Source organism: Akebia trifoliata, chromosome 8, assembly GCF_017979445.1.
Source record: "Akebia trifoliata isolate Shusen 1 chromosome 8, ASM1797944v1, whole genome shotgun sequence".
NCBI lineage: Eukaryota > Viridiplantae > Streptophyta > Magnoliopsida > Ranunculales > Lardizabalaceae > Akebia > Akebia trifoliata.
Genome location: NC_141382.1, coordinates 46,060,738 through 46,087,729, shown reverse-complemented (window position 1 = coordinate 46,087,729; position 26,992 = coordinate 46,060,738). Strand labels below are relative to the sequence as shown.

Here is a 26,992-nt window from a genome sequence, read left to right as displayed (position 1 = left end):
GAACAAATGCAAAGAAAATATAAATTAACCCATTATCAATTATTTGTATTTATCTATATAAGTTGAACGGAAAAGTAATAAAACAATCATGTAGAAGCCAAAATTATGTCCAAGTCATGTATTTACAAATATTTATCAAAATAGTTATATATTCTTTTGATGTCACCTTTTTTTTATTTTAGCTTTATCCATCTCAAATAAAAGACCATGCTTTTTTACAAAATGTTCAACCCACTCCCCCCTTCCCAAAACCTATTGCTCTTAGAGCAACTTCAACCCAAGATGTGAAATTTTATCTTCAAATTGGTATCTTCTTCATTTTGAAATTTCGAACCACTTTTGAACTCCAATCCAAGGTGTCAAATTTTATCTTCAAATTGGCATCTTCTTCATTTTGAAAACTCTAAACTACTTTTGAACCCTAACCCAATATTTCAAATTGGCACCTTCTTAAAAAAGAAGGTTAAAAATAGTATTTATGAAAAAATAAAATAAAATAGATGAACAATAATAGAAATAGGCATCTTCTTCATTTTGAAAACTCTAAACCGCTTTTGAACCCTAACCCAAGGTTTCAAATTGGCACCTTCTTCAAAAAGAAGGTTAAAAATAGTACTTATGAAAAAAAAAAAAAAAAGATATTCTAAAATAGATGAACAATAATAGAAATAGGGGTTCAAAAATTCTCTCTAGACTCTATATTTAAAAATGTGAATAACGATATAGAGCCAAATCTTCATTTGGTTTGAAGGGCTTTATCTCTACTCATAGAGATTTGAAGTCTGGTTGGAATTGCTCTTATCGATTTTGGGGTGCATTTTGAGAAAAGAGGGGGTTGAGTGTGAGTATTTACAAAATTATGAAAAACTAGGACTATATTTAGGGTTTATTTCTCCTTGAAAATATGTACAAATGTAAATTAAGCTAAATGTTACTTTTCTTTTTTCCTTGAAAAAAAAAGTCATTTTATATGTTTGATTGCATGGAAAATGACTTTCCATGGAATTTGAAATCCACGGAAAAATTGTGATGGAAAATAGGTAGAGTTGAAAAATCAAATTCTATTGTTTGATTTTACTTGGATAAAATCATGGGAAAATTAAATGAGAAAAAAAAAAAAAAAGAAGGAGAGGAGGAGGAGAAAGAAAGATGAGAAAAATGGGAGAGGAAGAAGATAAGTGGCGGTGGTGGCGACGGTGGTAGTGGCGGTGGTGGCGATAGCGGCGGTGGCAATGGTGGTGGTAGCGATGGCGGTGGTGACGACGGTAATGGTGGCGATGGCGATGACGATGACGACGGAGGTAAGTGAGGAAGAACATGAGGAGAGAACATGGTGGTGGTGGTGGTGGCGGAGGTGAGGGATGGAGAAGGAGAAGAAGAGAGAGAGAGGAAAGGTGGTCGAAGATGGTGATGACGGTGACGACGACGACGGTGACGGCGACGGCAACGGCAACGGCAACGGTGACGACGACAACGGTGATGGTGATGGTGACAATGGCGATGTTAGTGTAATGATGGTGGTGGTGGTGGTGGTGAAGAAGAAGATATGAGTGTGAAAAAATTGGAGATGAAAAATATGGGTGGATTTCACTTTCCCACCCATATGGGTGGGAAAGTGAAATTCATGTTTTGGTGGACTTTTTGATTAATGTGGAAAATGAATTTCCATTTTCATATGCAATCAAACACTTGAAAAATATTATTTTCTATGAAAATTGATTTTCCACCCTATTTTCCATGTGCAATCTAAATATAATATATTGTCATTTAGGTAAAAATAGATAAATACCAAAACGGGTATATGATAAATTTTCTCGTATTATGTTTTTATTCTTGTGAGCTTATCTTTCTCATGTTTAAGAGAGAGAGAGAGTTGTTTAATGGGTATAAGGGGGCCCATTTAATGCCGTTTTTTGATCACCTGGACAAGCGCGCTGACTATAGAGTTGAGAGTGTAGGGCTCTGTCCATTTCTAACCTACAAGGAAAAAAAAAGAAAAAACACTCTCTCTCTCTCTCTCTCTCTCTCTCTCTCTCGTTTTTTCAATCTTTATATGATCAAATAAGTAACTAATCTGATCAAGATCCATCTCTTCCATCTCTTGTATTTTATGTATGATGTTGAAGGTTTGGAAATGGTATCAGAAATGCTTGGCCGTTCAACCAGTAAAGACCCAAGTCATCAGTTCTGGCCTTATATGGGGAGTTGGGGATATTGTTGCCCAAACCGTCACTCACTCCACCCTTAGTAAACGCCATCAAAGCCCTGTAAATACCCATCAACTAAACCTTACCCTCTCTGTCTCTCTCTCTTGTTTATTTCTCTAATATCTCTCTCTATTTTGCTCTAATTCACTGTTATAGGTTGTGGGTATTTCTTGAATTTTGAAATAATTTTGGTTGGAATATTTATTGATTGCTTGCTTTGATTCTTAGATGTAATGGGTATCTGTTACTTTTTTTTTTTCCTTTTAACTTGAGATTCTTGTTCGAACTTTCTCTCTATTTTGCTCTAATTCACTGTTTTAGGTTGTGGGTATTTCTTGAGTTTTATAATAATCTTGGTTGGAGTCTGCATTGGCATCTTGCTTTGATTTCTTGTTGCATGCAATGGGTATCTGTTACTTTTTCAATTTAACTAGAGATTCTTGTTCGAATTTTATCTCTATTTTGTTCTAATTCACTGTTTTAGGTTGTGGGTATTTCTTGAGTTTTATAATAATCTTAGTTGGAGTCTTCATTGACATCCTGCTTTGATTCTTTGTTATATGTAATGGGTATTTGTTACTTTGGTGTGGTGGTTCTCCTATTAGAGATGATTTCCCAACACTTTGTTCCTTATTGGATAAGAAGGATCAACTAGTGAAGATTTTATTTTTTTCAATGTTGAGAATTGCTGTTGTGACTTAGCGGAAGCATGTAAATCAATAGATTTGATAGGTTGTGTTCAATGGAACACTCTAATTCAATTTGAATCAATAGATTCAATTGATAAAAAAGCAATAGCTTAAAAAAAATATAACATAAAGCTAAAAAGTAATTAAAAGAGAAAAGATAATTGAATTGATTATTTTAATTTTCGGATTTTGAGCTCCTTATATAAATAACCCCATCATAATAACTTAGAATCTTACTAAAATACCAAAAATTAACATTCCTAACCTATCTATAACATAATACTAACTTTCTAATCCTATTAGAACTCAAATTGGACACTTCTAATTATAGTTTAAATAATAAAAACAAATCTAAAATAAATTAGAAATTAACAAGGAATTGTACTCCTAACATAACTATGAAATAGAAATAGAAATCCTACTAAAACTCTAGCTAGGATTGTAGATGTCCTACATCGTGTTGGGAACTTGGTCTCAGAAGGAATTTAAATGAGTAGGAATAAACCTTGTTACAAACTTGCTGGCTCATATTGATGGCTATTGGCAAGCAGATGTGGTTTCAAGACCAAAACAGTTTTTCTTGGTATGTTAATGCAATTCTCTGTCCAGCTTCCCTTATTGCGCTTTCCTGAATGCATTTGTTTAGGGTTCCAATGTCCCTTTCAAGATTGTGTTCTTCATTTGTATGCTTCCTTAGATACAGTTCTCATCATAATTCATTTATTTACTAGAAGGAAAATCATTGTTGATTTCTATTATATGTGCCAATCTATTAATCATATAGTCATTCACTGCCAATTAGCCTATCTTGTTTGCTTTTCTTTCTTTTCTACCTCTAGGATTACATTGGTTCTTCCAAGATTTGTACTTGATCTTCTTAGTAGTTTGCACATTGAGGCTTTCACCTGGAGGAAAGTGTATCTGGAGCTTATTACCCTTCACGGTACATCCTTTGGGGGGCTTTGGAAGAAAAGAAATAGGAATTGCAAATTCGTGCAAGGGATGTCTCCTTTTTCTGGGTTTATGGGACCACCTATTAATTAGTAGAATGAACAATTGGAGTCGGTTTGAGGAAGAAGAAAGACGAGAACATGGCCCTTCTAGGGAAAGGAGGAACATGTTCACAATATTATCCTCAACATCAAGGGGCACTCATCTATAGATGGCCCAAACTAGGTTCCAAGTGTAAGGTGTTTTCCGTTGTGGATTTTTTTTTCTTTTCAGGTGGGATCTCATATTTAATGGGATGGCATAGTATTCTTTTATGCCCCTTTGATTTGCTACTTTTGGTAAGGCTCCTTGATCTCCTTTGTCCATTGTATTTTTTTCTCTACTAATAATATCTATACTTAATATATTCCCGTGGTGGCCAAGCACTGGCTTGGACCAAGCAAGCACCAGCCATAGTCTGGGTGCAGGGAGTAGGGACTAGTCAGGATGCGCGCAAGCTGGCCCAGATACCTTCGTTAGCAAAAAAATAATAATAATAATAATATCTATACTTAACATGAAAACGTGTGTCAGGAACAAATTTTATACCCCAAGTTTTTAAAGATTCATATGTTTTATGTTAGTTTTCCTAATTCTTTGGAGGTTTTTAGTGTACACTTATGGATGTGTTACTTGGTATCTTGCTGTTTGAACCTCCTCTGTCAGACACCAAATACATGTTGACATCCAACTCATGGTGGCTTAAACCATGTATTAATTCTCATTGTTACGGGGCTCTTGACTGATATTATTATTATTATTAACAGGATGCAGATGATGAAGCCTTCAAGATCAATTGGAAAAGAGTTGCTATTACAAGCGTGTTTGGATTTGGATTTGTAGGGCCAATTGGGCATTTCTGGTTAGTTCTCCCCTCCCTTCTCAGTTGCACAAGCATGTACCTGTAGGCCTAAACAAACACCCTTAAATGTTTTCGTTAGAGGCCTGTTTCCAAATTCTTTACTGGAGTTTCCCCTTGGTTTGCACATTTGCACCATAAACTAGATCTGGCCATCAACTTTCTGGGCAACTGGAAATAGCTAAAGTGCAATGTTTCTTAAATATGCAAAGTTTCTCAATCAGATTTCAATTTGGAAAATAATTGTCTTTTAAAGAGGATATTTCTTGCCAAGTGGTAGAATCTTTCGGGTTCCTGCAAGTCAAAATGTAGAAGAGGTGAGTTGACTTTATCTAGTATTCTAATTTCACAAATTCATGCTATAATTTAGTGAGCAGTCCTGGGGGCATTTTCATTTTTGGGGGCTTATGGACTGTTGCAGAAGTGACCACATTTTCAGGTGTCCCACTTTAAACGATTATAAACATAGAGTGTGACCAACTCATTAAACAAAAAGGAGCACCATTTTGTCCCAAGTCGAAGTTGAACTAAATATTGTCCCATGTTGAGTTTAACAACCTGATTCAACCCTCCTCCTTTACCTTGACTTGGGACCGGCAGTGTAGTGTTAAGAAACACTATTAGGAAGAGTTTATGAAGTTGACTTTCCAAATTCAATCAAGAAACAGCCACTATGATTCAAACTAGGCAGATAAAAAATGAAAAGAAATACTTGGAAATTTTAGTAAAATGAATAATAATTAGAAGTAGGGGAAGTCCAACGATGGCACCGGTGAGAAGCATTTTAGTGTAAACTAAAGGCTCTGATAGGATGGTCAAAATGACGAAGCTTGAGGTATTGGGCAAAGTTCCTCAGGCAAGTGCTTCGACAGAAGATGCATCTCTAGATAAGTTGAATGGTTAAATAAGAATCATGTTACCAATCTAATGTTTGAGATTAGTTGTAGATGATAACTAGAATTGAAGAATAATGAATTTTCATATCTGATAATCTGCAAAATTTTATCAAGAAATGAAGATATAAAGCTTTCAGGAATTAGTTGTTTGTGAATGAAATATATATATATATATATATTTTTTTTTTGAGAAGTATAATATATTGATCAAAGAGGGGAAAAAAACAAGGAGGCAGAGAAAGCCTCACAAAGAGCACCAAAGTGCCAAAGAAATTGCTAGCTCTTTACTGCCTTGAATGGTGACATAAAACTACAGAAATACCTATTGCTTATCTCCAAAGTGCTAATATGGTTTGTAACATAACCAATCTTTATGGGCTTAATTCCGTGGAAACCATGAGTGTGCATTTGAAGAGCTCTCTTCTGCTACCCAAGAACTGGAGAAATGGTCCTTGAAGATGATGAGTCATTGAAAAAGTAGACTCCTGATTAAGTAGCTGTCTTTTACTTACATGGCACCCCTTTCAGTAGAACTCCTGATTCCATTTCATTGGATTACTTGGATTGAATTTGATTAAGGGTTCAACCCCGCCCCCCCCCCCCCCCCCCCCCCCTCTCCCTTCTTTTTCCCCCCTTTATATAGTCTATAGAACAGTTATTGACTGAAAAAAAGAGTGAAACTGGAAATTGAAACTTAGGAATAATTTGCAAACTATTAAATAAACTATTGCATAAATGTTTATTTGTCAAGTTGATGGATGGATTCAACCAATCATATTTTGACATATCAAAATATATATTTTACTGAAAACAATAAAATAAAAATAAAACAAAAAAAAGATTAATAATTATTCTTCTTCCCCAATACATGAACTAATTCAGTATCTCTCCTTAAGATAGAGAGATTTGTTGAGTGTTGTGTTATCCGTCTCCACTCCCGGGTGTCATGTACTCACATTTCGTGTCCCAGTTCTACCCGTGACCCTCTTATATTCATATTTGAGCCTTACCCATCAAATCGGTCTTTTGGGGTAAATGGTTTGTCAACATGGTACCAGAGTGCTAGGATTGTATAGGTCACAGGTTCGAGTCTCCTCAAGGGAATTTTCCACCCTTATGGGGGGGAGTGTTGTGTTATAGTGCTCACATATGGTGCCCCAATTCGACCTGTGACCCTTTATATTCATACTTGTGCCTTCCTTATCAAATCGGTATTTTGGGAAAAATGGTTTGTTAGCATGGTATCAGAGTAATATGTTCATATATGTCATAGGTTCAAGTCTCCTTGAGGGAATTTTCCACCCTTATGGGTGAGGGGGAGTGTTGAGTGTTGTGTTATCTGCCTCCGCTCTCGGGTGCCACGGGCTCACGTATCGTACCCCTATTCGACCCGTGACCCTCTTATATTCATAGTTGCATCTTCCCCATCAGATTGGTCTTTTAGGATAAATGGTTTGTCAATAAGATTTGGCTCATAAAAGTTTCCATTTTCTTGTTTCTATTGCAGGTATGAAGGTTTGGATCGACTCATAAGGCTACGGCTTCAATTACAACCAAAATCAATGCGGTTTGTAGCGACTAAAGTGGCATTGGATGGGTTCATTTTTGGGCCCTTGGATTTGTTAGTATTTTTCACTTACATGGGTTTTTCCACTGGAAAGAGTGCGCCTCAGGTGAAGGAAGATGTGAAGAGGAATTTCCTCCCGGCATTGATCTTGGAAGGAGGTGTATGGCCGATTGTTCAAGTTGCGAATTTCCGGTATGTTCCAGTCAGATACCAACTGCTATATGTAAATGTCTTCTGCTTGTTAGACAGTGCGTTTTTGTCATGGGTCGATCAGCAGGAGGATGCTCCTTGGAAGCGGTGGTTTACTTCTTTTTTCACTTTTGAGGAACAAGAGGGACAGGGCTGATCATTTCCTCTTAGTCTGCCCCTCAAATCCATCTTATGTCTCTCTTACCTTTTTTCTGGTGATTTAAATGCAAAATACGAGTCAGAGATATTCATGTAAAGTTGAAATTGCTCAAGGCATCCTGAAATAACAACATGAGTTTTTTTTTTTTTTTTTTGTAGTTGGATTCAATTGCTTTGAGGCTTCACTATTGAATCTGCTTGTGTTGTTTAAAACTTCAAATGCAAGGAAGGGCTTGCCCAGAAACGTTTTGTTACTGATCTGTCTCAAAATCTCAACACAGCTACATATCAAATGTATACATGCGTAAAAGAATTTTTGGAGCCCTTAAGCTTTGGATGTCAATATTGGTTCATCAACTATCCAGGCATTGGTAAATTACAATTTTCTCATACCCAAAGGGAGTGGGGAATCTGACTATTTTTTCTTTCACTATAATGCAGCTGTGAGTTACTTAGCTTGAGTGTCATTTGGTCTTTTTCCCTTCTCTGCAGTTTGTTTGGGGTATTTTGGGAAGTGAAATTTATTGAGAAGATTGTTGTAGAAACTAAAGCCTTATTTTCAGTTCGTCTTTTATCGTAAAAGAATGTTAAGGGTTCTTTCCCTAATCTTCTTTGTGGCCTTTGTGTAGCCTTCAGAGCTCTTTCTGACCTCCAGATTGTATTTCATCTGTGATTCATTCCTCTTTTTTCCTTTTAACAAAGTATATATCAGTGAAAAAAAAGAAAGCTTGGATATAGATTTGGCTTTGACTTTACTTGAAAACCATGATGACTGCACCGAGGCGATCCCAAATTCACCAAAATTTTTGGATAAGACTTAGATGATGATTTACTCAACTCATGGATATTTGGCCTTTACCCTCACGAGGGTTCTACATCCCAAAAGTGATCTTTGTTAGTAATCTTGATTAGTGATTTCCAGCACTTGTACTAAAATGTGATGAGTGTGACAATTCTAAGCCTATTAGCAGTAAAAGTGATCAAATCACATGGTTAGGAAACAAAAAGGTGGGACACACTTGCATTGAGGAGCGTGCCCTTTCCACAAGTATAAATACATCTAACAGGTACAATTTTTGAAGTTTGGCTACAACATCCAGAAAGGGAAGATAAAAAAAAACATTAAAATGATCCAAATGATTTAACAGTTTTCTACACATAGACGACCTCTGCAACTTTCTGAAGTTCTCCCCTAAATAAATGAGCTATGACCTCCTCCAAGCGGCACCCTTGGCTTGAATACAGCTGAAGCTGAGATGTAAGGGCAATGGTTGAAGTAAATGCTCTGGAAATGAAAGACGAACAGCTTGTCAGACCCCTGAAGGCTGAACTCACCAATATAACACCGATTAGAAACCAATCAACTACAAGAAACCATATTTTCACTTACCTGGTGAAAAATTGAGATCACTGATGAATAAAAAAAGAATGTCAAAAAGCAAGGAAATAAAAATTTTGTGAAAAAAATACAAAGATTAGAACATGTCCAACCCATTGCAGGAGTCGTAGCTATCAGCTGCATGCCACCCATCAGATTGGGGGAAGTTCTCTTTCATCAGTATAGAGGCATTATCGTGAATTCAGCAGTTAATACATTTTCCTGAACTATTCATTTGATGCTTTTCAGTTTCTGCCCAATTACATTTATTGTTCTTTTTTCATCTTAATGTTATCCTCTCACATCTACCAAAAGTAACCCCATTCATACAAAATTCCTCAAATATCAATGTTCTTGGTTTTATAAATCTACCTGCTTTTGGTTTGTCAACATTTCAACTTTCTCAGTCTATGAAAATAATGAATCTCTAGTTAGTCTATAATTTCTCCCTGTTCTCACTCACTATTTGTACGTCTGCTTACGGGACCAGTTGAGCGAACTGTAGATCATATTAAAACAGGTCAAGAGTATTAAGTTAATCCATTTGTTTCCTAATGAGGCAAAAGAGAGAAGTTAACTTTGACTAAAAACAATAACCTAATTGGACTGTTACAGAGTAAGCATAATTATTTGGAAAATGTATCAAGGCAAGCCAATTGTTCTTTAGCTCCTGTGCCATAAAATCACCAAGAAGATAACATTGTATTGGACAAACAGAATATGTTGGGACTAAACAAGTAAACAGCTCAATGGTCATGTTTGAGGGGTGTAGCAGTGGATCACCACACCAAGGATGACACTCCAAAGTCGTGTTCTTGGGGATCCACTATCCTGGTTGATAGCCAAATTCATCAGCCAAGTTTGCAGGCCTCAAAGTGGATTTTGAAGAGTTTCAAATTTTCCAAAGAAGGAAGCTGTGTAGCAGATAGATAGGCTGGCTAACTGGATATAAAATTTAGATACTTCGGGAGAAGATTTGATTGATTTGAAGCTGAATCTTTTCTTCTTTTTTTTTTCTGATACATGGGTATCCAAACTTAGTCCGACTAATCCCATCGACACACCCGTCACCACTTCCAGCATGTGCCTGGTGTACCTGCCCTTTTAAAGCACCAGGGTGGAGGCCAACAAGTGGTGAAGTGATTTGAACTCAGGACCTCTGCTTCTTGAGGCATGGTCCCGGCCATCTCACCAACCCCTTGTTCGTTTATTTGTAGCTGAATCTTTGATCAATATATTTCAGAATTATTATAAAGAAAAGGAAAATGTAAAGAAGTTAGCATACCGGAATGCTTAGTAATAAACCTTGAGAATTAATCAGGACAGGTAAGCTTCTTCTTGCTGCTATAGGAATAAATTTCAAGGCCCGGAGAGCTCTTTGTGCTGATAGCCGTATATAATCTGAACATGCAATAGTCTTTTCTGTTTTAAGGTCCATCTTACTGGCTAATGGAATTTTGTGCTCTTGACATTCCCCCAAAGTCTGAACCTTTGACAGGTTAGAAAGATATAGCCAATCAGAATCAATCATGTGGCGCACTACAGCTACTGAGTCATGCCCAACTACACAAGACCCACAAAGATAATCCCGAGTACCACCCTTTGAAATCCAGTTGAAGTCAACCTCCTCTGAAGGAGATGAAGCATTTGAAAACCTCTCGTGAAATCTCCATGTGACCAAGTATCTGTTCATAAAATGACAGCACTGTCCAGATTGAAGGGGTTCACTAACAAGAGTACTGGTAGATCTCATTTCATGCCTTGGCTCATTCTTGATGGTTTTTGCACTAAAATGATTGGCTTCCTCCCTTTGCAATAAGAGAATGCTTTTCTGAGTTGACTCACTAAGAATATTGAGTCTCTTCCCTTCACTTAGAACAGACTCTGAAGATGATGCACGCAAAAAAGGCACACTTGAAGCATTTGGGACCAAATTATATAAATATGATCTTCCTTCTATGATAATTTGCTTTATCTCACTTGGTGCACAATGATTCTTTCCATCACAAGTATACTTGTGAGAAAATTCCATCTCTGAAGGATGAGATGAATGAGGAGAATAGCAAACCAAGAGTTTCAGTCCTTTAGACTGGGGAGCTGCACAAAGATAGCAACCAGCTGCAGTAAGGGAGGTCTGCAAGGATGTCAAAAATTGGAATTATGAACTGTGGGATTTGTTCAATATTATTATTAACCATATATTAATAAGGAATAAAAACTTATAAAAGTGCATGCTTTCATTGTCAATTGTGGGCAAATAGCTCTAGAACAAATAAGCTTTTAACCAAACATTGACGAGAGGCAAGCAGTATGCTTTCCACTGACGCCTGTCTTTCAAATTACCTGGAAAAATGTCTAGTAAAACCAAGAATTTGTACCAGAGACAAGAAGCCTCCCATTCCACTGTGTCTAACCATTATTTTCAACCTTAAGTTAGTTCATATTCCAAATATATGTACCATGAGAAGAATGTTACCAAGGTTTTTCTCCTTTCGTATAATGGTATTACTCAACAAGTCAAACAGATGTATTAAGAATGAAAATAAAGTACCAGTATGGTGAAGCTGACTGGACCTTGCATGGGAGGTTACGAATATAGTTCAAAAGCAACTTTGAAGTTCTGCCACGAACTGGCCTATGCCTTTGAGATATGAACTGATGCACAAAGATAAAAACATTATAAGTAGGATTGTGATGAATCATTAATAAAAGTTCTTTTTCTTTCTTTTTTTCTCTTTATCTAGTTATTTTTAGATGCTAGCATTCACTAAAGTAAGGCAACTGTCCAGAGAAAAATTCAATATATAAGATAGCTTACCTGCAAAACCAGTGCAACAAACTTCGAGAGGCATACGTCTTCAACGTTTAATGGATCCAACTTCTCTAGATCAATAATAGCATATCCATGCTGCAAACAGTAATCGATAAAATATAAATTTAGTATTTATCCAGATCACTACATGTGCAACTTCCTTCTACTCTTAAAGATAAAGAATGAATAGACACTTTATCTGCAGTTGCATAATCAAGCAGCACAATGAGACGAAGGTATAGCTCATGACTCATGAGTGCACCTAATAATTTGGGTATGAAATCTAAGGAATTCATGAAGCAGTTTTTTGTTCCAGTTCTTCTACTTTTTTTATAAATACTATGAGCTTCTGCATAAATTCATGTTTAATTAGCTAAAAAACAAAAAAAAAACCTATTATTACTCTCTTATGGAACCCCGTAGTAACCCCCCAGCTTATTATATTTTCGTTTCAATATGAAGTATCTATGGGGCTAGAATAATGTTTATAGAAGAAATATGTAGAAAAAATCACGCTCCATTTGTAAGAAAGTACAAAATAGGGGCATCTAACTACAATAACTGGTAATGTAAACTGTGAATCAGTGATAATTAATTAACTGCATCTAAGTATGTTATAGTAGCACAAGAAAGATGAAGCACCAAATCAATGAAACCCTGAAAACTTAGAATGCAGTAATTGCAAGGACTGGATAAGAGGATTGTAGATCCTCCCTCTCTCTCCATGCCAGTAAATCAATTATTTTAGCAGGGAGGATCAGCAGTGATAAAAAACCCAATTGCAGAGGGATCTGGTGACCAAAGTAAGGCCAGATGGTTTTGCAATGAAAGGTAAGTACTTGCAATTCTGTAAATCTTTAAACCATGTTCCACCTTGATTTGTTCATGCTCTTGAAGAAGCCTTTCAACCTGGGTAGAGCCAAGGTATGAAATCTTGTTTTCAGCCCATGTTTTGGTCAGGAAAAAAAATTCAAACAGTCTCGTCTGAAACATTCCGAGATATCCCAAGACAATCTGAAACATTCAGTGTTTCAGGGTCAATGTTTCATTCTTGCCTCAGCTGAAACACACAAAACTTTGAACCATGGGTGGGGCTGAGGAGCTTCCAGTTTCATTATTAGATCATATGTGACAGTCCCAAATCTAAAAGGAGAATTGGGGTATAAGAAAAATATATGAGTTCTTATTTATATTTAATGACAAAGTAATGCTCAGAAATCAGAAATGACAGAAGGAAACCCTTAGCTACTGTCAAGACTCAAGTTATACTTACAGCCACAATGGTCACACCCTGATTTATCAAATCTGAGCAAATTTTATCAATAAAAGAACGTGTTTTTCGACAGGCTGAAATAATTGCTTGCAGTTCAGATTTGATGATGCCTGAAATGTCAGAAAAAAAAGTTATCTCCATCAAGATGCACCAGAAATTGTAGCGTGTAGATGGGTAATAACAACCATGCATCTAACATATTTCATAAATAGAATAAAATGTGGACTATGAATTGTGTAGGGATACCACAGATATTTGGGACAAGACCTTGTTGATTGATTAATTGATCTAGTAGATCTAACATGTCATGATATCCATCTTGTGAAACATGGAGAAAGTAAAGTTTTTTTCACCAAAAATATAAAGAGTGAAATAAAAAATTACACAAAAAAATCCACAATCTTAATTGCACGAGCGAAAAATAATATTCAAATGTTACACGTGAATGACGACTCACATGACGAAATGTTGCTTAATGACATACGAATCCTGTTACGAGAATACAAAAGACTTTGATTTGTTGGATCTTCCACCCAATCCTGATTACCTCCTTGACATATCTGTGAAAGACATTGTCAGTTGGATAAAGGTTATCGCTCCCTATCTATTACCAAACTCTAAAAGTAACACAAAGGGTACCCCATAAATAATATAATTATGTGCTCATTAAATGAATCCCGAAATGATTTTCTGCACGGTAATCTATTTATATTGGGGTGTTTAACACCTCCATTATTACACTTACCATGTGATTACACTGCTTTGATGTTTGTTAAATTTCTTGTCATAAATGGGAGAATCTATGATTTTCTACTTTTCTAGACACAAAATTTTATCTAACCAACATTAAGTACAACATATATTATAAAAAGAAAACAAACAAGCATGCTATGTAAAAAACCTTTTCATGGCTCAACATATCCGACATGCCTGCTCATTTTATGTACATCTATCCTGGGGCATATTCTATAATTGAATTAAAAGAAGTTGTTGGTTTCTCTTGTTTGGTTAGGAAAATACTTCCTAACTTCATATTACATGTAACATACAGGCAATGGAGGGTACTCAAAGCAGTAAAAGTATAACAGAACTGATAAACCTAAAACATCTTGCCAGGAACAAAACAGGGTGCTCACTTTGTACATATCTTCTTTTGAGAACTCCAGTAGTGGTCGCACTAATAGAATCCCATGATTGCTTGAATCTGCATCACAATAATCAATCTGTGTGGGGAACAATTCAGAAGCAAACGCCATGCCAGCAAGTCCAAGAACACCACTGTTGCGAGATAGTCTGAGAATGAACAATTCGGCCTGCATCGATTGGATCTCATCACATAAAGAACTTTCTAATTCAAGGAGTAAAACATAGATAACTTCATTAAAATTTAAAAACCATAAATATGCCCCTTTTCAACTACTTAAACCGAAACAAAAGGGAACCTTATAGCTTCAGTGACCAAATTGAGAACAACATACAACAATTCTAACATAAAGAATGCAACAAATGAGTATGAAAATTAGCATGCAGGGAATGCTGTACATAATCCTTTGATTAAGACGCTGTTACCGATTCGAGTTTGACCTTTTTCTGGCATGGTGTCTCATTGTTTGATTGATTCTTTGAGCTGTAAGTCAGGAATAAGGCCGTCTCTTCTGATTTTAAGGAGGCTTTATATCGGGAGGAGATTCCAATATTCTCAATTTGTTCATGTCTTAAATGGGTAGGTAGGCTTAGTTACCCACATCACCATCTTTACTTGACTTCAATGAATTTAGATTGTTTATATTCCTTCTCCTAAAGTGGGTGATACAGAAAACGATATCAAATGAAACGCTTCCCATAAATAATTTATTCTAGAATAAAACAAAGTTACAGTTTAGCATTATCTTAGATTGAAATAGAACTGGTATCGCAAGTGCGCATATGCACATAATCCACACACACGCACACATACACATGCACACACATTTACAATTCATGATAGCACAGCTCGAGTAGATGTCTAATGTGTGTTTGTTTGCGCATCGTGTCAGCCTTATTAGTTTCAGCATTCAATATATGATTTTTTTTTTTTTTTTGATAAGTGTAATATATTAAATGAAAGAAAATAAAATACAAAGAGGCCGAGGAAACCTCTAAGAGAGCAACAAACCAAAAGAAAATAAAGCGTCAAAGACTACATAAAGAGTTCCATCTAAAAATGAAGTCATCAAAAGTGATCCCCTTGAAGTCGATGTTCTGCTTCGCCCAAAGATATAATAAGCCCAAGATCTCCAAGAATATGCCGTGAGAGCTTCTCATCCTATTGTTAAACACCTTGTTATTTCTCTCATTCCACACCCCCCAAGCAATAGCCGAGGGAAGAATAGCCCACATAAATCTTTTCCTGGAAGAGAAAGCATTACTGGCCCACCCTTCTAATAACAAGGAGAACTTACAAGGAAGGACCCAATGAATACGGAAAAGAACAAGGAATATTGACCAAATTTGGTGAGAGAATGTGCAATGAATTAAAATATGGTCGACAGCCTCCCCATCTTAAAAAGTTCGATTCAATGTTTTATTAGGACATTGTGACACCAATCATAATTTTGTGACATTGTAAGTTAAATCATCATTTATGGACAGAATAAGTTTAAAGATGTAGTGACCCAAACCTGGTCATCTGCATGGTGTGCAATAAGTAAAACACCTATCTGGTTTTCCATGCAAACATTCTGAAATATTTGATACCTGAAATTAAAAACAAACCCAATTTAAGAAATTCCAAAACAAATAATTCGAACCAATCAAATAGAAATGAATTTAAAGAAGCAAACAAAAATATAAAAATTCTAAGAACCAGTAATATTGGAAAAATAATGCTAATTAATAAAGAATCACCTCATATCGCGAGCAGCTTCTTGCAAGTGACCCTGCTTAGGCCTACCATCCGACCAATGGCAACGTACTATCACACATCTGATTCCTACAGAAGTCCCATGTTAGTCATCCATTCCAAAAGTGATCCCAAAAAAAATAAAATTAAATAAAAAAATGAAATTAAACAAACAAAGATACCCATTTCAGAGACCCTATCGCGGACACAATGTGCTTCATCTCCGCTCTCAGCCCGTAACCCATGATCGACAACAACGGCTAAAAGCCCATCGATACACCCATTGGTTTCATCCCTCTTAATTAGTGAATCATTTTTCCACTCAGCAGCCAAAACACAAAGAGCTACACTATCTGGTCCACCAGAAACTCCCATAGCTGCAAAATCCGTGACCGAATTCCGCGACAAACGAATCAAAGATCAAGTTTTTTTTTTCTATAATCTGTGAAATTACGGAAGTAAAGGAGAAAAGTAAATATAAAAGACGAAAAGGCTCACCAATTCGGTGATGGGGTTTGAGTCCCGCCATGGCCATCCTTCTTGAAAAGGCTTCTTTGTATTTGGCCATGTCGATGTTCTTCGTGTCTTGTCCATTGGAACAGTTGCAGAAGAAACGATTGGAAGGGAACGAAAGGGGAAAGTAGAGAGAATTCAGCATTTGTGGAGATTTACTGTTTCGACTCTGAGAAACCCTAGAAATGACGGTTAGTTTTTGAGAGAGAGTTGATAAGCTCTCGCGCCATTTATTTGTAGCTTTGTTGCTAAAGTGCGCTTGCGGCGCTATGCGCACTTCTAAGTCAATCCTAGCCGTAGGGCGCACCGCAGGTGTGGGAGTGTGTGGTAGTAAATTTAAAAAATTATACTACCACACCAACTTTCTTTTGGAATCCAACAGTATCCAACCTTTGAGCTCTCTCTCAACTAATTCCTTATTCCTTCAAAGATTTTAACAGTTTTTTTTTTTTTTCAAACCAAAGTAGAAACCAAATCAAAGAACTTTCAAGAAAAAGAAATGAAAATGGGTGCAATTATTGAAAAATAGAATGATTATTTGCACATCCACCATTTTAATTGGAAATATAAGCTCTTTAAAACAATCAAATTGGAAAGGAAAATTATTTAATAACTATAGAAATAATTTTAAATTTTATTTTCGAAATCCGACATGAATCTCTCATCAAACCCTGAACAAGGAGCTGCGCTCTATGCGAAACGACCAGATTCAAGATTTAATCTACAAGTCTTCTTTAAGGATGTTTTAGTGCTACAGCCCCATATTGTATTACAGAAATCTTATCGAAATTATTCTAGTAATAATGTTGATGCACCATTATAACATTATATTACCACACCATCCTATTATAAAATCACACCATAAGTGAAATCATTATAATACCATTTATCTAAGGCAACAAATCAATTTGATTGAATTTTTAGTTAGACTCTGGTACTAAAACTTACTTGAACCAGTTTGTAACTTGAAAATTGTCTTCTCGAAAAACAGCCCAGTAATGTATTACATTAAATGTTCTTTCCACAAAATGGAAAATAAATTTAAGAACTAAATTTTTTAAAAGCATTTTTTGGGATATTTAATCAAATTAGTTTATATTTTACTTGACTCACCCTAATAAACACACGTGTCATTGAGTCGACTCGATTACTCCATGGACATTTTTTTTTTTGTAAGACATGAGGATCCTCTAATAAAGATGCTTAGATTAAGAACCATAGGAATAAAAATGAAAACAAGAGGGTAGAGACTTCTGTAAATGACAATACAAAACCAAATTTAAGCACAAAGCAGCAGATTTTCATATTCTAATTGGATTTTGAAAGGCAGTAGAAAGCAAGAGACATACTCTTAGAGGGATGGAAAATACACGTTGAATTTCTTGGTTCATGACAACTTGTAATAATATACATAAGCACGACTATATGGAATTTATTGCAGCACAATGGATAGGGAAGACACTGAAGTTGCCCTTCTCATCCAAAAACGAATCGAAACTTCCCAACATATACACCTTAACATTCACAACCTGATCCTCTTTGCTGTCGTCCTCTACCCACCACGTCAATTGCATCAGGAAGGTATCTTCATCATAAATAAACAAAAACATCATTGTTTGATCAGCTCTTTTGAAATTGTTAATCTAGCTTTAAGAGTTCAACTTTTTGCAGTTGAAGTAATTAGATTCCCATGGGCTTTAGTTGGACTGCTAAACTAAAATGAGTCAAGTAGACTTGAAATAATTAAAGAACATGTCTTTCCTAGCATCTACAATAGATTGATTAGTAAAACTGAAAAACATTTTTTGAATTTTGATGGAGTACCATTTGAAATAAAGCATCTAATGCATACTCACATTTCTTCTTCAGGCTCGTTCTTGAGAGCATCCTTCGCTATGCATTGAAAAGCAGCTTCAACATTGAAACCTTCTTTTGCAGAAGTCTCGAAGTAAGTGATGTTCCCCTTGGAAGTACACCATGCCCTTGCCTTCTTCTCAGACACCTGAAAGCCACATAATGAAAACCCATGTCCACACTAAATAAGATACAGAATTGGAAAGCATTTACACACCGCAAGACCACAAATGGAAAGGACATCTTACCACCCGGCTATTCCCACCATCAATATCTACCTTGTTCCCCAAGACCACAAATGGGAAGTTTTCCGGGTCAGATGGACTGGCCTAGTCATCAAACCATGGAAGAAAAAGAAATTCAGTCTTTGGCAATCTGAAATCAGGTTGTCATGGATTGTAAACAGTTGATAATTACCTGGATCAGAAATTCCTCTCGCCAATTGTTGAGGTTATCAAATGATTTCATGACGTTCACATCATACACAAGAACACAGCAGTCAGCACCACGGTAAAAAGCCACTCCAAGGCTTTGGAACCTTTCCTGCCCAGCCGTATCCCATATCTGAACATGATGAGAGTCAGCCTTAAAACAGAAAGAGATATGTTATAACAGGAAAAAAAAATTTTAGCATCTTTTGAGAGCTCAATGTAGCACCCAGATTTTTAAGATTTTCCGTCTTTAAAGAGAAATACCATTTCATTAAAATCTCAATAATCCTAGAGAGAACTCCCCCCAAACTCCCTCCTACAAATCAAAGAGTTATGGCTACCATTTGAAGCAAAATAACCTTAATTTCGGATCTTGATAGAAAAAAAAAAATGTATTGTTCCCTATTTCACTAGAATGCCATCTATTAAACATCATATTAAAAGCACACGACACCATTTCAAAAAGGTCATGATCCCCCACTCATTGATGATGTACACAGAGTAAACGGAACATGAACTAGAAGTGATGCCTTAAATTTCTAGCTCCAAAAAGAGTGACCACCCTTATTAAGTCTTTGGCAGCATAATCACCAAAGTCGCCGACTTTTTCAAAAAATCGTGTTTAAATCACGATTTTAAAGACTGACAATTAAATCCCGACTTTTTGAAAAAGTCGCGATTTAAACAAAAACAAAATGTGATTTTTATTTTTCGTTTTTTATTTTTTTCTGAACAAGCTATTTTAAAAGGGTCTTTTCAAAGACCATTTATTCATAAGTTTAAAATGGGATTTGATGATATAAATGATAATATCACTTAGTAGAAAAAAAAATATATTGTCTTAACACTATTTCGATTTTTCCCGATTTTCTCTCGATTTTTTCGACTTTTTCCCCTGCCGACTTATTCCCGAATCCCGACTTGGTAACTATGTTTGGCAGTGGCATTAAAATTTATACGCATTAAATCATGGAGAACCCATGTTGTTTAATGCCAAATTTAACGGTTAGGAAAGACAATCAAAGTTTTTTTCTCTCTTGAGGGAATGAAAAAATCATAAATAGGATCTTTGATTTCTATGTGGGGAAAATACATGAGTTTAGTTTGCGTATTGTGTCAACTCAATCAATCAATAAATAAAGAATTCATAATAAAAATAAAGTTGCATTTGTGGTATAGATTACCTGCAATGTGAAAAGCCTATCTTCAAACTGGACTTCTTTAGTCAAGAAATCCGCTCCAATCGTTGCTTTATACTGATTACTGAACTTTCGATTCACATATCTAAACGCTTTGTTTAAAGACGACACTTGAGTTTTATGAAATTCACATAAGCGAATAATTTGAAAAAATTAAAAAAAGAAGAAGATAAATTTGGGGTTTTTTAGGATACTGATTCATCAGAGATGTCTTCCCAACCCTATCACAGATCAAACAAGCCGCAATTACAAAACGATCAGTAAAAAAAAGAGGAAGAAAAAAGCTTAAATTTCACAAAGAAAATCATAAAAAGCTCTGCACAAACCAACAAAGGAGATGAAATTAAAACGAAAAAACACATTATAAATAAGGATCTTGTATAAAAAACGATAGATAACAAAGGAGATGAAATTTAAGCCAAAAATTAACCAAAAGGGAGGAAAGAAAAAAAAAATCTAAAAGCTCACCCGCTGTCTCCAAGGATTATGACCTTTAGAAGCATTCGTCTTCGAGATGCCATGGATTCGAAGCTCTGAAATCTATATAAAATTAGGGTTTCAGACAACCAGATGAAACCCAATAAATATTCTGAAATTCGCTAGAGCGAGAGAGATGTCGTTGTTCAAAATCATTCGACCGACCGCATAATCATCATGGGACATGGGACGTTATTTTACCTACCACTTCAATATTTACTATAAATGCACACCACTAAGCTTTTTCAGGTATCCTCCGGGTTTTTGGTGAAAATTAGAGATACCTCCCTGTATTTTCAAACTGATGAATATCCCTTGACTTCAGTCTTACATGAGAGATTAAATAAAATAACCAAAATGCCCTCATCTTTAACCTCACGATTATACGAGACGTGCTTTAGATCCCTTCTAATTGTTGTGCCAAGAATCCCTAAGTGGAGGCGCCTCTATAGCACCTCCCTATAGAGACCAAACACACTTATGCAATAAGTAGAGCACAACCGCCTAATGCAATTTGTCCACCTAATTGGGTATGGGTAATTCAGTTCCAACATTCAAGTTCGAGCATCGCTTAGACATGATTAATATTCAACATGGATGATTGGCGCACCACCGTGCGAAGTGCATGAGAGATGGTGCTTTAATGAACATCTTTGGTGAGGCTAGATAGATTACAATGTTCTACCATTTTTTGTCTTTTGGGCATGTGTACTTTGACCCAACTGCCCGGGCAAAACCCCTAGCCCAAAAAAATTGGGAATAATTTCGTAGTTTCCGGGGTTTTTTTTCTTTTTTTTTTTTCCTTTTTGTGTTGAATAGGCATATAGCCGAAACTATTGATCTTGGTTGCCATATGCGTGTGGTTGTTTTCTCTTCAATTCTTTTTTAGTTCTTTAATTGTGGTTGCCACGGATTGGGATCGATCCTTGATTTTCACATTTACAAGGACATCAATTTCCTTAAACTACACAGCATTAAATACAATTTCGGATCATTTTTAATTCCAAAACATTTCAATTCATTTGAAGAATTGAGTAGAAGCAGAAGACTCAACTTATACAAAATGCCACTTAACTAACCAACAACATTGTTACAATGACAAGTTACATTACAGATATCTCAAAACAAACACACACAAATGATATAATCTTGGATTTTGTTGAGAGAAGCCTGCGTACAAGAACGATGATTCATACTGGTTAACGATCCAAACTAACAAGTTGGTATGGATATTTTATTGAGAAATGGAGTCCAAAGCCTTAGATTAACACCTTCCTCGCTTCATATTTTCAACTTCTCAATCATGTTTGTAAAAAGCTTGGATTCTTTCTTGTCATAATATGATTTTAAGTTCTTCAGTCGCTGAAGCTGTTGTATCACTTCCCTGCTCACATACACGTAAATACTCCAAGATTACGAGGAAATATAAGAGGAAAAAAGATAAAAACTTGAAATTATGTTATTAAGTACGAACCCATTATTAGGATCGATCTCAAGTGCCTTCTTCAAGTCCAACTCAGCTATGTCCAAATCAAGTGTCTCCATGTATGCTTCGGCTCTCCGGAAAAGCGCTTTTAGATTGCTAGGTTCAAGCTTCAATACCTGTTTTGAAACAAGTTTAAAGATATTGTATAGTAAATAAAACAAAATAACTTTGACGAGGACCAATCAGATGGAAATGCAATCAAGATTACCTTTGAGCACAGCTTAGCGGCTTCACTAAACTCCTTCAACTTAAGTTTGCATGCAGCATTGTTCAGATTGCAAGAGACTTTGAAAAACTTCCCCAGCTTCTTCTGCTCTTCATTGAAAGTGCTATCGAACTCAACGTATTTTGCAGCCTAACCAAAGCAGAAATGTTTCAATAATTTATTTGGACAGCAATTGTGATTCAGAATGTTAAAACATAAATGTAACTATGCAGTATCATTCTTAGTTAATCTGTCTTTCAAGACTAGTATAGGAATTAGGAAGAACAAATGGAATGGAAAGATTTACAATAAAAATTTTAGTGAAAAAAATAACCACCATGTCATATCTCAATGAAGCTCGCCGATACTTTCCAGCTTTGAAATAGAAATTTCCTTCATTTTTCCGTTTGGCCGCATATTCAAGCTTCTCTTCTGGCTCCATGTCCCATGACTCTGTCACCTGGGTGCCAAGTTGACACAAAGAATAGAATCACAAGATCAATATTAGTTTTGATAATGATGTGAGCATAACTAATCATGTTATATTAGAATTACTACAAGTATGTTTGATTTGAAATGAGTTCCACCTTTGTGAATCCTAACATCTCGACTTCATAATTCAAGGTTGAACGTGCTGGGACAACAGCCAATTTTTTTTTGGTTTCAGTGTCTCCGAAACCATACTCGTGATCAATGCTAATAAGAGAAACCTCTTCTCGTTTCATGGTAGCAACTGCCAGGTCTAGGCCTTCGATTACTTGTTCTGCATAAACACAAATCTCTTCGGCATAAGCCCTGATTTTGAATTAGTAGTAATGGAATAATTTGATTCTTACCTTCGTCAACTTTGAATTCAAATGCTTCCTCTCCATCATACCCCTTCTTATCAAATATCGTTCCATCAGAGAGTTTAGCAATGTATCTAACTGCATCAGCATTTACCATGTAAGATCAGATTCAACGCAACTAGGAGTCTAGGACTTTGTGGTAAAAAAAATAGAGAAACTTACTCTGAGCAGTAGTGCCACTATTTGGCTTCTCGAAACCTAGTCCGGAACTGATTATTTTCTTGACAACCAACATATCATCCGTAATATATTCGAGAAGTTTATAAGCAACTAATTCCAAGAAGATATTAACAACGGCATTCGGTGGGACTGCTGATAGACCATCTTGAGCAGGTCTCCCAATATCACCAAATGCATCTAGAAATCAGCTCAGATCATCAAAGATAGGCGGGTGATGAGATATATAAATCAATATAAAAACACAATTCAACCAAGTTAAGATACCAATTTTGTAAAAGTACAATACAAAATGATTAGAGACTCGATGTTTGATTATGAACTCAACTAGGTTAGCTCATTTGACTTGAGCACTGGTTTTGAGTCCAGCATAAGTAGATTCTGAAACTTATGTGAAGTTAAATAATTAAATTGAGGGAATCAATATAATTATAATTCTAATGTTTAATGAAGCACTTCTCGAATCTCTTCTTTTCGGGAAAGAAGGTACACTTGAAGTCCCATACCAAGTTTCAATAATTTGATAATATGGTAACCTGAGCAGCTACATACATCGAGGTTCCACTCGTAAGGTTGCCCGTTCTCCCTTCCTCATTGTTACGATTGCCTTCGCAATGGCTGGACAAAGGTGTCCTAATAATACATCCAAGAAGTAAAAAACTTAAAACACAATTTATCCAATCCAATCTCAAATGTTTACCATAAATAAAGCATAATAAAAACTACCATCGCTCACGAGAAATTCAACTCCATTTTCTGGTGATTTTACTACTAGACTACCATCCTCAAGCTTCACTTCATATTTCACTGAACATAGGAACACAAGAAGTATAAATTTCCTGTTTTATAATTAACCCAAGGAAGCTATGAAAGTTTTTAAGTACTACATGTTTGTCATGCGTGGATTACCCGTAACTTCATCTTTCTTCTGCGCTCGTTCCAACACCTCACTTTTTTGTAAAATCTTCTTCATAATTCCTCCATCTTCACATACATCTACAACTTTGAACCAAGATATTAATTCGACTTGGAACTGTAAAGTGGCGTCAGATGGGATATTGGGGAATAGATCATGAATTCCTTGATTCAATGCAGGAGGCACGGTGAAGATGGCGATCTCTCCCTTCCTCATAGTAATAAGGCCATCCTCACAAGCTTTTAGTAAATTTTCTGCATAGATAGATTATAGTCATATAAGAAAGTAAAACTTCACAATGTCCTAAACAAAACGAAAAAACTATGATCGATAAACTTCGGGCATCTTCCTCAATAATCTACCATGACGAATGAGGATCGTAAAACCCAATTATACTTGAAAATATTTGAAGTTCGGAATTCTCCTTTCTTCGCCTTATGGGTGTTTTGTCGTTAAAATTCCACATTTGCAATTATTTGGAAGAGAATTCATGTATCGATGATTGATAGGATTAGCCCAAAGCTTGCAGTAGAATTAATAATTCAGGTTTTCAAATATTTTTCTAAAGAAGAGATGATTGAATTAGAGTACATACCCTTTCCTACCACGACAATCAATGGCTCCCCTTTGTCAATGCTGGAGGCAAATTGTTCACCACCTAGAACCGTACCCTTGTAGTTCACTGTTCAGTAAAATTCAACACAACCCATTAATCTATCACTTGGAACGAAAAAAAAAGAAAAGAGGAGATATAAATCAAAATCTAATTTATCAATCACAAGTGCATTAAAACAGCATTTAAGAGAAAAAAAACATAGACCACAACACGTACACTAAACAAATTTGGTTGCTCTCATCATGGTCAAACAAAAATCAAAATTTAGACCATATTTAATTTAAGAACAATTGGGAACCAGTGATTTTTCCATAATCTTTCACAAGTGCAGTAAAACAGAATTTAAGAGAAGAAACACAAACCCAACAAAGAAATTAAACAAAGTCAATTGTACTCATCATGATAAATCACAAATCAAAATTTAGAAGAAAAGATTTTTAAAAATGGGTGCCAGTGATTTATAACCATCAGTCACAAGTGCATAAAAAAAATTTAAGAGAAGAAACACAAACCCAAATAGATAAACTAGACAAATTCAATTGTACTAAGCATTATCAATCTCAAATCAAAATTTAGAGCAAGATTTAGAAAATAAGAAGAAATGGGTACCTGTTATTTCATCTCCTTGGTCTGGAACCTCCCATCCTTCTCCAACTTTGACAAGCTTCTTCTTCAAACCAAGCTTATTGAGGATTCCTTCATCTTCAACCTCTTGTGGGAAGTAAGGTCTGAACTCGTCCTCTTCTTCAGACTTTGGTGGAGCTATGGCTTCATCAATGTCGTCCATATTCTCAAACAAATACTCTCTCTTTCTGTGAGTTTGCTTGATAGATTCAAATGGTTATAGCCGTTGATGACTGTTGTGTGAGTTGGGCAGGCAGCTTTGGGTTTTATAAGAGGTGAAAGAGAGCTAAACCACGAGATGCACGGTTGGTTGGACTTTTAAATAGTCCAACGACGTTGGACACTGGGTGTCCAACTACGAGTGAGACATTGACGATCTCTAGAAAATATCATTCAGCTATCCTTCGGTTGGATATTAGGTGTCCAACCAAAATATTTGGGCACTAGGTAGGCGTTTGGATAGGATTCTTTGGCTATTTTTGACTCTTGCAGGGAGTTAGAAGTCGTTTGGATGAACAACTTCTTCGAAGAGTTACTCCGCGCAAGAGCAAGAAATTACTCTTTGTGAAGAAGTCGAGATAACCTATTTCTCAAAACTCATCTTACGGAAAATTAAAATCTAACGGTTTGTTTTACCAAAATACCCTTAACTTTATTAATTTTTTATGAAAATATTTCTAATTCATTTGCCCTTAAATCAAACGAAAGAAACATTTATTAATATTAAATTTTTTTTTTTAATTTTGAGTATAATGGATTTAAACACATTATATTAATATTTAATATTTAAAATATTATATTATATTAATATTTATAGTTAAAATGTCAAAAACAGTATAGTTTGAAGGCATATTATGACACTAAAAGACAGTTTGTTAATTTTTTTTTTTAATATTATGTCATATTATGTCAAAAACAGTCTGTCAAATTTTTTTTAAAATTTTGAGTATAATGGATTTAAACATATTATATTAATATTTAATATTAAAATATTATATTTTATTTTATTTTATTTTATTAATATTTATTATATTATATTAATATTTATAGTTAAAATGTAAAAAAACAATAGAATTTTCAACGTTTGGAATCAGACCTTCGTTGATAACTTTTCGAATTTTTTTATCAAAACGGATCACTATACATTTTATTTACCATTTTGGTAAATATTTTATATTTATTAAAATGATAAAAATAATAATTTTCATATTTTTGCTTTCAAAATTATTTTTTTTTGTCAGAAAAATTCTTCTTACATGAAATAAGAATGTATTTTATATACTGTTGGAAAGATCCTTTTGACAAAAATGATATTTTTTATAATAAAAATATGAAAATTATTATTTTTATCATTTTATTAAAATAAAATATTTATCAAAATGATAAGTTATCGTTTTGATAATTAAGATGTATAGTGCTCCATTTTGATGAACAGTCGATATGTCATCATGTTTTGGTAAATCAATTAAATGACTTACGTGCAACGTAAAAAAACATTTAGAGCCCATATTGATCGAACCCATTAACAATTGATGTTGTTCTCTCATTTGTGAAATCCCTCCCTGATGGGCTTCACCATCATAATTTCATCCATGAATGAGCTACAAATCTATGATGAAAACAGAAAGAATCAACGGCTAGAAATCTCTAATCACGGTGATTTTTTTTTTTGTCCGTAGTCATCGTGTAGCGTTTTTAGAAAATGGGGTTATTGAATTTCAATGAACCCTAGGTCATGGAATCGTT

At 35.3% G+C, this 26,992-nt stretch overlaps 4 protein-coding genes across 10 annotated transcripts; 1 reads left to right on the top strand and 3 right to left on the bottom strand.

The window, feature by feature from the left end:
• The first annotated feature begins 1,963 nt into the window (after window positions 1–1,963).
• On the top strand, window positions 1,964–7,709 carry LOC147397196 (Peroxisomal membrane 22 kDa (Mpv17/PMP22) family protein). Of its 2 annotated transcripts, none has more exons than XM_086452719.1 (3): window positions 1,964–2,267; window positions 4,654–4,748; window positions 7,149–7,709. In XM_086452719.1, the coding sequence occupies exons 1-3, from the start codon at window positions 2,115–2,117 to the stop codon at window positions 7,552–7,554; spliced, it is 654 nt and encodes a 217-aa protein (XP_086308845.1). In that variant the 5' UTR covers window positions 1,964–2,114; the 3' UTR covers window positions 7,555–7,709. The 2 variants fall into 2 exon arrangements, with proteins under 2 accessions (XP_086308845.1, XP_086308844.1); XM_086452718.1 differs by lacking the exon at window positions 1,964–2,267 and adding an exon at window positions 2,274–4,185.
• Window positions 7,710–8,549: 840 nt separating this feature from the next.
• RSY3 (Adenine nucleotide alpha hydrolases-like superfamily protein) lies at window positions 8,550–17,040 on the bottom strand. Of its 5 annotated transcripts, XM_086452710.1 has the most exons (11): window positions 16,399–17,031; window positions 16,083–16,277; window positions 15,906–15,990; window positions 15,680–15,755; window positions 14,156–14,332; window positions 13,477–13,579; window positions 13,020–13,129; window positions 11,753–11,842; window positions 11,509–11,589; window positions 10,220–11,068; window positions 8,550–8,841 (listed from the first exon to the last, which is right to left on the bottom strand). In XM_086452710.1, the coding sequence occupies exons 1-11, from the start codon at window positions 16,556–16,558 to the stop codon at window positions 8,749–8,751; spliced, it is 2,019 nt and encodes a 672-aa protein (XP_086308836.1). In that variant the 5' UTR covers window positions 16,559–17,031; the 3' UTR covers window positions 8,550–8,748. The 5 variants fall into 5 exon arrangements, with proteins under 5 accessions (XP_086308836.1, XP_086308837.1, XP_086308838.1 ...); XM_086452711.1 differs by lacking the exon at window positions 16,399–17,031 and having other exon boundaries at window positions 15,906–15,983; window positions 16,083–16,222; XM_086452713.1 differs by lacking the exon at window positions 8,550–8,841 and having other exon boundaries at window positions 10,872–11,031; window positions 11,486–11,589; window positions 16,399–17,040.
• Window positions 17,041–17,691: 651 nt separating this feature from the next.
• Window positions 17,692–21,091, bottom strand: LOC147397194 (ras-related protein Rab7-like). Its single transcript, XM_086452720.1, has 7 exons — window positions 20,366–21,091; window positions 20,092–20,118; window positions 19,883–19,982; window positions 18,685–18,831; window positions 18,516–18,596; window positions 18,270–18,415; window positions 17,692–17,998 (listed from the first exon to the last, which is right to left on the bottom strand). The coding sequence occupies exons 1-7, from the start codon at window positions 20,416–20,418 to the stop codon at window positions 17,929–17,931; spliced, it is 624 nt and encodes a 207-aa protein (XP_086308846.1). The 5' UTR covers window positions 20,419–21,091; the 3' UTR covers window positions 17,692–17,928.
• Window positions 21,092–21,348: 257 nt separating this feature from the next.
• LOC147397193 (peptidyl-prolyl cis-trans isomerase FKBP65-like) lies at window positions 21,349–25,491 on the bottom strand. 2 transcript variants are annotated; one of them, XM_086452716.1, is made up of 13 exons: window positions 25,232–25,491; window positions 24,602–24,688; window positions 24,000–24,260; window positions 23,817–23,897; window positions 23,643–23,723; window positions 23,076–23,270; window positions 22,902–22,991; window positions 22,653–22,828; window positions 22,403–22,525; window positions 22,069–22,215; window positions 21,849–21,976; window positions 21,646–21,758; window positions 21,349–21,544 (listed from the first exon to the last, which is right to left on the bottom strand). In XM_086452716.1, the coding sequence occupies exons 1-12, from the start codon at window positions 25,407–25,409 to the stop codon at window positions 21,656–21,658; spliced, it is 1,650 nt and encodes a 549-aa protein (XP_086308842.1). In that variant the 5' UTR covers window positions 25,410–25,491; the 3' UTR covers window positions 21,349–21,544; window positions 21,646–21,655. The 2 variants fall into 2 exon arrangements, with proteins under 2 accessions (XP_086308842.1, XP_086308841.1); XM_086452715.1 differs by having other exon boundaries at window positions 21,349–21,758.
• Window positions 25,492–26,992: the final 1,501 nt, after the last annotated feature.